Raw genomic sequence first — 12390 nt, 5'->3', positions numbered from 1 at the left:
AAAGGCACCCAATCCAGGATAGGTTCACCAGATGGTCCAATGTCAGAAAATTTCTTAATGCTCTTACCCTGTTGTCTCGGAAAACTTGGGGCCAACAGATTCTTCAAATTACTAGCCTTTTTAAAAACCACTATTGGGTCTTTAGGTAAAAGTGACCTCAAAAGTGGATCCTGTTGTAAAATGAAATAATTCGATCTAATGATTTGTTGAATCTTAAACGATGCTTTATTATATTTCGATATAAAAGCCCATTCCATTCTCATATTGGAATTCTTTTTCTTTTTTGGAATTATAGAGGATTTGGATTCTGTATTATCAAGTTCAGTTGTAAATCGATTATCTGTTAATAAAGATGTGCTATCAAGCTTAGTGACTTCATCAAGTGCTTGTTTAATTAAAGATGGAGGATATCCACGTTCAAGAAGACTACTGGACATAGCTTCAGCTTGTCGAAGAAAACCCAGCCTATCTGAACAATTTCGGCGTAGGCGCAGGAACTGTCCTTTCGGGATATTCATCCTCCACTTGGGATGATGAGAACTTAATATGTTTATTAAAGTTTTAAGATCCACATTGCATCCGCTGGTATTTGGAGGACGAATTAATACTACTGCATTGTTGTTTGTTGTATATTAAAACAGAAGGATTGTAGCAGTACTTGTTAAATAGACATCCACATGCTTTGGATGAGAAGCTTTCACCAACAAGACCCAATGAATCTTTTTGCGTGGTAGGGGCTACCTCCAAGAATATCCCGTTGATGTATAGGGCGAAGTCTTACATCCAGCAAAAATAAATAATCAATATAGCTGTTAGTTCTGTAACCAGTAAACAAGTTTTTAATTGCAATTATAGCCCAGATTGGAGAAGGCCATTGTGCCTTTGGCTTATTCACACTTCCATTGTTTCTTATTTTAGCTGCATATACATATGTCTATATACTTTTCCATGTTCTACAACACACTTGTAAAAAGAAAAAAGTGAAAATACTTAGAAAAAAAGCTATGTTTATAAAACTGTTATATTTACCTTCGGTTGACCCTTAATCCTGTAATACTGCTTGTTCTATGTAAAAGAGCTACAAATAACACAAATGTTTATGTAAATGTTTCATATACAGTACTTATCCGTATGAAATACATTTTATGAGGCTGCGATTATGGGGATAGACAATATGGGTAACATTTTAGAGCCTACATTGACTGAGTGCAGAGAGCAAATAACTACTGTCATGTTTTGGGAACTCTTAATACAGAGATCTGAATATACAGGATACAAAATGTCTTTTCTTATTTAAGGCTCAAAACCTTTTTAATGCATGAGATGATAAATAATAAAGTATTTGCAAGAGCTAAGTTAGTACCCAGAGCCTGAAAGCCTGACTGAAGATTCGGAAACAGCCGATCTGACAATGTAAACAAGTGTCACCAAGAGTTTCTTAAACAAGAAACATAAACCTCCTTTACGTCAAGCAGTTCTTTAAATACTCTAAATCCAGTATATTCTACCATTTGAATATAATAACTTTTCGAGTTTAGTAATCAGCTTTGAAACAGATACATGAATTCTGATGGAGCCAGGTTATATCCTCCTCTGTCTGCCTTCCATCAGGGACAAGAAATTATTGTGTACTATTGTGCACTGCATGTTTAACAAGTAGTGGCACAGATGCTGAGTAGAGCCAGCACACAGGGCCATCTGTGATTAATGGGTATATTACTTCCCCTGCATTTTATTTTTGTATGTTTAGATCAGTACAGTTAAAGTCAATAGCATAATCTATTATTTATATGCAGAACTCCCATGTATTACTGCCTTTCCAGGGCATTCCAGGTTTTTTCCATTGTAAAACTGAAACTCAAAAGTCACATGAGTGCCCTGGGGTTTCTTTTTCAAAATGATGGAAGCCTATTCATACTTTATTTTTAGCCCCCATACTCAATCTACACCCTTGGCCACAGCCAATCCACTTTATCCATTTGTTGTTTGTGATGGTACAGGGGGAATGGATCACAGAGAGAAAGAAGATCAGACAAGTAGTGAGACAATGTTACACTGGATACTGACGAGATTGAAATGATCTAATTTATAGATGTGTTAATTGTAAAGGTAGAAGTATAAAACTAATAGCATTGTAAATGGATTTCATCTTATCCAAATTATAAATATATAATGTTAAAATAAAAAAATGTTAGTGGTGTTGACCACTTAATAGATTCTGTGTTCACCAACATATAACACCACACTTTACAGAGAATGTTTTAATCATTCACATCAATCTCTATCCCATAGTAGAGCTTATAGCCTAAAATTCTGTACCACACAAACATAAAATTACCAGTATGTTTGGTAAGTAAGGTGGAGCACATGGAGGAATCCAATGCAATAACCACACAGATAGTGTGGTTGAAATAGATGACCCCAGAGCTGCGGTGGTTAGTGCTGTGAGCCAACAGCACTATCCACAAGGAGTATATAAAATATTGAAGGATTACTTTAACAGCTGCATATGGAATATATGGAAAGTTCCTACATTTCAATTAGGGATTTTCTAGAAAAAAAAATATTGTAATACAAAGAAGACAAAGAATGTTGAATGTCAATTAAACTTGATAATAAAATCAAAGTAACAAGTAGTGTACATACTCACAAATATATGTGATTGAGGAATTGGCCTGCTCTCCCGGGAGTTTGAAGGCTCCCGGATATTCCAGTAGCCAAGTATGGTATAGACAGTGCTCTGTGTCTGGGTCATAATTTTGTCTCCTAAAATGTTTATCAAAAGCTGTAATCACAAACTTCCCAACTAGGACATGACATATTCACTAGGCAGTCAGAGCTGCATTCTAGAGGTAGCCGTAGTTGCAAAACAAATCAGTTGAGGCGGATGGTATATAAAATGTTAGGGCGTAGGAGTTGAATTTAAAGCAGTTTGGTTAATCCTTCCGATGAACAGACTGTATTTATTTTTGTAAAGTACTGACTAATGTGTTTTTTGGATACCAAAACAACCTCATTATAAAGTAACAGTAACAGCCTACTAAAGGGGTATCATCCCTTTTCCAATCATGGACAAAAGCACCAGTTAGGTAAAGCATATAAAAATCTTTTAATTAAAAAAAGGGCTGATATATTAGGCAGCACTGTATATTAATAGTACATATAAGTAGCATAAGTAGAAATATACATATGTATTAGTATGTGTATGATTTGCAAGGGCAAAATTCAATTTTGGAAATATCATAATCTGTAGTAATTTACTAGGTTATTTATCAGTGCCAATAAATATTAAATTTATTTACATTTTCAAGATTATTTTTTATATAATTTGGTGCCCTGATTTTTCAATAAAATAATGAAACTAGAACCTTATAGTTAATATATTATATAGCTACTGTACACAACATAGAAAGTCTTCTACATATTTAAATGCTTGTAGAAGACTGTGCAATCTTTTCAATTCAATTCAGATTGGGATGTGGAGCATTTTCAAATTTTAACAGAATTTCCAACAATCCTCAGAAAGGATAAGATTGCTAGAATTAACAATCAACGCTTTTTTATTAATGAATAATGTTCCTCCTAAGCTGAGCCAAGTGGAAATTAGACAGTTAAAAGCTTTGTTTAATGAGAACTCCACCCTGATGTGCTGCACTGAGAATTTTTAGTGCAACCCAGCACAATGGATTTCCACTAATGCGTTCATCTTTTAACACTAGAATTTCCAGATTGCCTAGGTAAGTGGAATCAATGCTGACATCATAACACATACTTAGGTTATATTTTATTTGTGGGTACATTTTTAACCCTGATTCTGGCTAGTAACTTTTACTGTTTCTTGTAATAATGGATTGTATTAGGGCTTTAACAGTAGCTAGTCATTTGCTCTATTGTCGTAAGTGTTTGAGAAGGAGCCAAGGGCTTGGACCCAAGATCCTGGGATCCCCCAGAATTCTCTTTAATATTGCTCTATTTCTGAATTATAAGTTAAAAATGTTTCCAGTATTAAATGGATGAGGGAGCTAAGAGTAAAGTCATCTAGCACGATCTGCAACACTGTATGGCACAGTTTTACACACAGTGACTACCACAAAGTACCTAGTATTGGTCACTGGAGGATTGGTGTTTATTATCATCATCATCATCATCATTTATTTATATAGCGCCACTGATTCTGCAGCGCTGAACAGAGAACTCATTCACATTAGTCCCTGCCCCATTGGAGCTTACAGTCTAAATTCCCTAACATGCACACACAGACAGAGAGACAGACAAAGAGAGACTAGGGTCATTTTTTGATAGCAGCCAACTAACCTACCAGTATGTTTTTGGAATGTGGGAGGAAACCGGAGCTCCCGGAGGAAACTCACGCAAACATGGAGAGAACATACAAACTCCACACAGATAAGGCCATGGTCGGGAATTGAACTCATGACCCCAGCGCTGTGAGGCAGAAGTGCTAACCACTGAGCCACCATGTTTATCCAAAAAATATCACACATGACTGTACGCTGTGACAGCTCTGCAGTGGGATGACTCAAGGACAACGAAGGAGGAAGCATCAATATAGAGGTGCACTGAGCATTACTTTTACTGGCTATCCAAGGCCCGATTAAGGATTCCGGCTGCCCTAGGCTAATTTTTTTGGGTATACCCCCTCTCCTTCCACAGCAAACATAGCCAGCCTAAAAATCTGAGTCAGGCATGGATTATTACACTGTTCTCTCTTCACATGTCGTCACCTCTTTGTTAACATATTGATGACACACTGATTCTTTACTTACCAGTTACCATTACACATTGCCCATGTTCCTCCATGCCAGTCATTTCATGTCACACCAGAGATCACTCTGTATTACTCCTTCAAGGCACCTACTGCCCGCAACCTTATATTAACTCTTCTGCTGCCAGTACTCTCACATCATGTGACCGCCCCCAGATTGTGTTTCAAGCCTCTATCTGACTGCTTACCCATATGTGATCACTGTACTTGCTCATAGAACAGGTTCGTCTGTTCTGGATCCTTAATCAGGTATTTATATGTTGGCAGTATTTCTGTATCTGAGCCAATGGTGAACCAGTCCGACGCTGAAAACCACTCACCGCTCCCGCCCCAAAAACAATGTGCACTAGGCTGCAGCCTAGTCAACCTATTGGTTAATCAGGCAACTGGACAACAACCCTTTGACCAACATTGCTGTGTGACTGATCACACAGCCCACTCAATACTTTTTACCTTTGCTCTCTAGCTGGTCAATGTGCAATATGATGTAGCACGTGCCCTTGTGTTTCAAACTCCCATTATCCCATAGATTGTAAGCTTGCGAGCAGGGTTCTCTTACCTCTCTGTCTGTATGTATTACCCAGTATTGTCTTATAAATGTTTGTTCCCAATTGTAAAGCGCTACGGAATTTGCTGGCGCTATATAAATAAATGATGATGTTGATGAAATGGACATCATATTGGTATAACTGGTGTTCATGGGCATTTTACTGGACATGTCAGTGGATATCAGTGAAACCAAGGTGTGCTCCTTTAAGTTAATGAAATGCACACATGTGAATAAAATAATTTTAGAAAGTGCTGTCAGGACAATTGAGACCACTGTGTACGTGAAAACAAAAGAAAAGAGTCTGGCACTCTAAAACAAACAATATATAAATCACTATGTGTTAGTATATACATAGGTAGGAGAATTTTGTGCACAATATAGATATATTGGGATAAGCTCATCTGCCAACGTCAAGGCATCTACTCTGTAAGTGAGTCCCTAGCCTGTGTAACAAGTGTACTCAAGGGGTCACAATTAAAACTTTCCTGAGTCTCCATTTTCAGCATTCAGCACCTACAGAGTCATTTTCACTGATAATATGTGAAACCAGCCATGACTGTAATAGAGAAAAAGTAGCTTGGACCTCTGAGTGGTAGGTGATCACATGTTTGCATGTGACATGAATGCTACAAGGATTAGCTTTCTAAACTTTGGAAAAGGACAAATCTTCACTTGCCATATTGTTTAGGTCTTTTACAGAGTTATTTTTCTGTGCCCTCACAAGTCACAAGACTTCTTCATGGGCCTACATTGAAATTGAGTACTTTGGGGCCTTTGGGTATCTATAGATCTAAATGGATGGAACAAAAGAATTAACATTCTGTCTCTCCAGTGAACCAACAAATTATCATCACCAGTTATTTATATAGCGCCAATAATTCCACAGCGCTGCACAGAGAACTCACTCACATCAGTCCCTGCCCCATTGGAGCTTACAGTCCAAATTCCCTAACATACACACACTATGGTCAATTTGATAGCAGCCAATTAACCTACTTGTATGTTTTTGGAGTGTTGGAGGAAACCAAAGCACCCAGAGGAAACCCATGCAAACACAGGGAGAACATACAAACTCCACAAAGATAAGGCCATGGTCGGGAACCAAACTCATGCCCCCAGTGCTGTGAGGCAGAAGTGCTAACCACTAGGCCACCATGCTGCCCATGAGATGTTAAGGTAGAACTCAACATATAATTAAATGTGATATTGGTTCTAACAACTATTCAATCAGGTACCACTTGCCCACTTATACATTAGACATTTGTTAATCTGTGGTTTCCTCATTCCTGTAGGACATATAATTATATGTCTGTCGCTGAATTTATCAAGCTAGACCTAGAGAATATATAGAAACAAGTCAAGACAGGAAAGGACAACATATGCGTTTCCCAAGTCGCCTCAGGCATTACATTAATGCAACTGTTCCATACTTTCCTGATAACTATTATCACAAGGAAAAAAACGAAAAAGTTGTTGTAGTTTATCAGTAGTTATGGTGGCCTAGTGAGGACTGAGGTTTCTCATAACATGTTAACATGCTACTGGCCTGCAATTGTGCAACATTTGTGCCCCCATCAAATATAGCAATTAATACAGGTACTAGCTATGATTTCTTTTTAGCTAAAATCCTTGCAACCTGTCACTGAGGCAGTAAAGCACTATTATTTTTATTTTTGTGCTTTGTATTCCCGAATTATACTCCTGGCCAGTAAATTCAGACTGACATCTGAATGTATAGACGAGCAGCCTGTGATTGATCGCACTTTTTCATCCTCATACCATTAAGCGCTCTGGTTTTATCCTTCAGATACCTATGTTTAGAATCGACTTCTGTGTGATAATAGTGAGCACTGAGATGCTGATTCCTTTAGCTTCCCCTCCCCTACTATACTTGCTCAGAATAGAATTGAATCCATGGGGCTTCAAGTACCTCCTCAATAGGCTCAGACTGCTTTAGTCAGCCTATAATGGAGCTAATGGCTGTTTTGTCATCCTTGGAGATCTAAATTTCCTGGTGTTGTGTCTGCTGCTGTTAAAGCAGGAATTGTGTGCACTGTAAAGGTTGGCTATCAGAAAGGAAGGGCAGGAAAGGGCAGTGACAGTGAAAGCTATTGGGGAGAGACAGGCAATCAGAGGCATCCACTCAGCACAGCTGGGATACTTGAAGACATACACAGATGGACGATACCGGTAAGTACAGAGAGCAGACTTTCAGATATCTGCTGTCTCTACTTTCACATTTCTTTCCGTAAATTGAATTTTTTATGATATTTTCAGTGTAAGTGTTCCAGTAGCAGTGAACTGGCTGAATTCTGATTTCTCTATGTGAAGTCTTTATGCAGCAGAATCCATCACCGTATTTAGGCTTCGTGTATGTGGTGCAATTACATTATTATAATTTTTTTTGGGGTGTTACTGGTTTTCAAGGCAGTTATGTTAAAATATCTCTTATTGCAATAATTCTAAATCATACATGTTCCTATAGTATGTTATGTATACAGAAAAAACACTACTGCCTTATGCAAGATGTGGGTCTAGCAGTTTTTTTTTCTTGGGTATAACACTGTACCATTCCTCTAACAGCATTAGGGTAAATAAATGACACTGGGGAAAACATTGCTCCATGTTTTGGGGTCTGACTGTGAGATAATAAAAAGATAGTGAGCATGACAGGAGGCTGTGAATACAATGCCAGCTGCACTGTGCTTTCTGTGTCATCCAGGAAGATGTTAATGAATTAACTGATGGGGCTGTAAAGAGTCTCTTGCTTGTCACAGATGCATTGCTGGGAAGACAGCTACATACATGCTGCACACACAGGAGCAGGGGTAAGCATGGAATTTTCACAAGGAACTGTATAGTTTTGACTTTATTGAAAATATTTTATGCCATGCCAGTATACATTTGCACACAAATGTACTACTTTATATGCAGCAAAGATTTTATATATATTTTATATACATAACAGAATCCTGCAAGAGATTGTGCTGTGCTAGAAATGACAGTGAAGTAACTTTTCATATACCTGTATTACCTCTGTAGTGGCTAATGTGGAGATTGGTGTAAATTTAGATTATATTGTTTACCCTTGTTTTGACATCTAAGACAAATAAAGAGGTTATTGAATAATAATGTATATATATATATGTGTGTATGAAGTCATATGCTTTTGTCCGCTTCCATCGCTCTCTCCAGTGATTCTTATCACTGCTTCCTGGCATAATATAATACATGCTGTTTGTGCTTATAGAAGGCGCTATGTGTGAAATCATTAAGATTTGTGACCAAGTATGTACTTTGTGCCTGCTTACAAGAAGACATATTTTTATGCTTTGTTCTACCTCGTTAGCAGCAAAGGAGGAAATGCTACATATATGAATTAGTGGAAAGATATTTTCTTAAAAAAACTAGTTAGTTACTGTGTTTTTTATAAACTGCTCCCAATGGGACTGTACTCATTGCTGTCTGCAATGTTATTGGCGAGCATCCACATTTTGTACTATTTACATATTTAAATAGAACCTGTAATTAACCAGTAGATTTTATTTATTTTTTAAAAATGTCATGTCTCAGTTTGTGAGCTATTGCCCCAAACTTTTTATTTTCATCCAATCATTTGCTACAATTTTGTTTATTCAGTCTATCGAACAACTTTTATATGTCACTCCAATTATTGTTATGCCTCTATTTTAATGTCCTAGGACCAGAACAAAACTTGCCAATTCATTTCATCCATGTCTAATAAGCAGAAATATACCATTTTGTTGTTTAAGAATGAAAGGATAACTCCAACCAAAACAAAGGAATTTGCACTAACAGTGGCTGACCAGCGTACCATATCCACCTGGCAGTAATAGTACCCCACTGCACTCCTTTACTTGAGTTGGTGTCTGTGCTCTCCCTTACAACTTCCCATGTTTTCAAATGACATTGATATATCTTCTTCCTGCAACACCCAGTAGGAAGAGGAGAGAGGAGTGTGGTGTGAATCTGACTAACAGCACATCCAGTGTACCTTTTTTATATTAACTTATTAAACTCTGCCAATTCACAATTTTTAATTTTCGGAGCAGTTCTTCCTTAAGGTCCAATATGGGGGACTTTTTGCCCGGGTTAAAAGCTATTCGCACTATGCAGTTCAGTGAGGGCCTTTTGTAGACATAATACTGCTTATGCACAGCCCCTAAAGCTAGAGACACTGCCTTTGTAGTATGTTTGGATCTGTTCTGCACATTTATCCTCTAAAAATAATTTACTAAGGTGGACCTAGACTGCTATATGATAATGAGACTTAGAGAACCATTTATCAATGTAGTTTCTGTAATATTGAGGATCTGAGTTATTTAACTTTAAAGGATCATAGCAGATATTGGAGATATCTGCTGCAGTCTCACTGACTTTGTACGCAAAACCAGTCCCCATAGGTTTCTATGCGGACTACAGTATTGCTTACCTGCTCTCTCCGGTCACTATTGCAAGCATGTCATTGTGCATTGTGCAGGTTGCCATAGTGACGGGAGAGGACGGGAGTTTAAGATAAGTGAAATTATCGCTGGGACAGACTCCTATCGGAAGCGCTGTCCCAGGATGATTTTTTAAATTAAAAGGGGACGAAAAATCATCTGTCATTGCAATGACAGATGATATTTAACGGGGCAAAACCCTGCTAATTAATAAATATGTCCCTTAGGCGCCTTACCCAGTGGTGTTGAAAATCATGCTTTTATTGGTATATTTTGACACTAGCAAAAGCATGTGAATGGATATGGGGGTGGACGGTATTGGTTCCAATGACGCCATACCCACTTGCATCACAGCCTCACCTGCTCTATTTACGGTCACTGTACAGACCTGTCCTGGCGGTCGGAACAGATCTGCATACTCAGGACTTTATTTCCAAGTTATAACTAACAACTTGTTTGTTGCCATATCATTCAGAAAATCCATCCCACTGATATGTAATGTAGTATATAAATCACTTTATTAGCAGCTTCCATATATGTCACTGAATAACTACCATTTTAGTGTTAATTAAACAGAATGTACATAGAATGTATTTAAGATGACCAATGTTGCCATTGTAATGAGTGGCTGATTCTGTTGGCACAGCCCCTGATTCGTTTTAGAAAGATCATAATAAGTTTCAACAGCAAAATAATGATTCCAGCTGTAAAGTATATTAACCCTTGGTGCACCGTCACAATTTTTTGCTCACAGAAGCACTCAGCAGAACATTAGTTTTATGTAATTTCCAAAAATGAGATATTGCTCTGGTCTATTAAGCTGATGCTGGTGCTCATCCTTTTTGCTTGAGGTAGCAGTTCAAGAAGACATGTCCCCTTTCTCCCATTTCATTAAACATAAGTAATACACTTTTAGTGTCAGCCTGATTCTTCCATAAAACAACTGTGCATGCAGTGCTGTTTGACCCCGCTGACCACAAGCGCAATGCACTGAAAATTGAGTCGGCAAGATTCATTCCTATGTCAGAGAATATGTCCTGTTCACACAGGAATGCATGTTAAAGGAAAATAAATATATAGATAATCTAAAATGTACATTATAATGTAATACATTGTTTTCTATGGAATCCTGCATGGTAGAATAGCTTGGTTTGGCCACTTAAAGATAACTCACACTACCTGTTTACCTTAATATCATTTCCCCTGCAGTATAGAGGTCATTCTACAGTCTACACTCTTGCTGTCTCATCTGCTGCTGCATAATTTCAGGGAAGAGTTAATGTCCTTTGCAATTCAGTAATGATTCAGACACATGCTTGAGAAGCACCAGATGGAAGGACTGGTTGCAAAGGATGGAGATTTTTGTTATTGCATGATATATAATGAACACTGCCAGGAAGTACCCTTCTACATTAGTATATTGAAGCAGTGAAAAATGCTAGTATGTAGGAGAACTTATGTTTTGAAAGGTTGACACACACCTACACCTTAATTATACAATATCTTATTTACATATTTATTCCATCTTAAATGAACCACACTGCAGTTGAAACCCTCCCACTCTCATGGGCTTTCAACTACTCGCAGTAAAATAACAGCATTTAGCACAGCCAGCCTTGTCAATTATTCCGACACATTGGTTTTTTTCATTGCGCACATGTAATCTTAGCACAGAAATTGGGTGTCACATGATTATCTGGTGAGTGGAGCTCATCACACAGCTGGAAGATTACTCAGGTGCAGATATATTTGTAACAAGCAAGAACAGAAAGCAAGCAGTAAATAGGGTGACATCATTCTTGACAGTGACAGCATACAGATGATTTTCTCTGAATTGTGGCTACAGTATGTGCTGTCACTGCTGGGAGTGCAGGAGGTGGGGCAAGCGTTCTCTCTGGGCTAGCTGGTGCTGTCTGAGTGCAGGATCTGGCAGGTGTTCCTCTATACTGGCTATCAGACTGGTCTCAGTCTTGTATACAGAGTCCAGGTTCTTTTGTGTACCATTGTCACAAACAGCACTCACTTGAGCCTGTATGATATGTGTGTGTGACAAAGGGCTAATCAAAACATAACCAACTAGTTTGTCTAAAAATAATTAAGTCTTTCTTTTTATATTACACGATCACTATAATTGAAAAATTCTGTTTGTTTCAAGAGCTTTCAGTCACTCTATATCCTATCTCAACTGAAAACAAAGTGACAACAGCGCATCGACCCCGTGACAATATAAGGATTAGCGTCCTGCTCTTTTTTGAGATTCCCAGTCTCTGATAAATAATCACAAAAGTAAATGTATAGCGCACATCAAATCCAGAAAATTGCGTAAAGAATTATTACTAGAAACATGATGCTAACATAAATTAATCTGAAAAAATTGGTAGACAATATGCAAACAATGTCACAATGAAAATGTAATACTAAACCTAAGTGGATAATAAGTCTTAGTGTCCTGAAGTTTTGTGATCAATTGACCAAAAATGTACAATGAGGGAAAAAAGTCCACTTCCTTACTTGTAAGTATTAATCCAATAGCGATTCATACAAGTGTCAGAGAATGACCCGTCCCAGTATAGAGATAGCGTCCCGGAGTATAT

The 12390-nt window shown here is 37.8% G+C and overlaps 1 protein-coding gene across 3 annotated transcripts in view; it reads left to right on the top strand.

The window, feature by feature from the left end:
• PHACTR2 (phosphatase and actin regulator 2) overlaps positions 1–12390 on the top strand; it is a 241551-nt gene that overhangs the window by 40105 nt on the left and 189056 nt on the right. The window contains exon 1 of one of the 3 annotated variants that reach the window (XM_075203223.1): positions 7361–7523. The exons of the other annotated variants lie outside the window; for them this stretch is intronic. Within the exon in view, the coding sequence (XP_075059324.1) occupies positions 7511–7523 (13 nt within the window). The 5' untranslated portion in view covers positions 7361–7510. Of the gene's footprint in view, positions 1–7360; positions 7524–12390 lie in introns of those variants that run through there. 3 annotated transcript variants of the gene reach the window in all.

Source organism: Mixophyes fleayi, chromosome 3 (assembly GCF_038048845.1).
Source record: "Mixophyes fleayi isolate aMixFle1 chromosome 3, aMixFle1.hap1, whole genome shotgun sequence".
NCBI classification, from domain to species: Eukaryota; Metazoa; Chordata; class Amphibia; order Anura; family Limnodynastidae; genus Mixophyes; species Mixophyes fleayi.
This window is presented reverse-complemented; position numbering and strand designations above follow the sequence as displayed.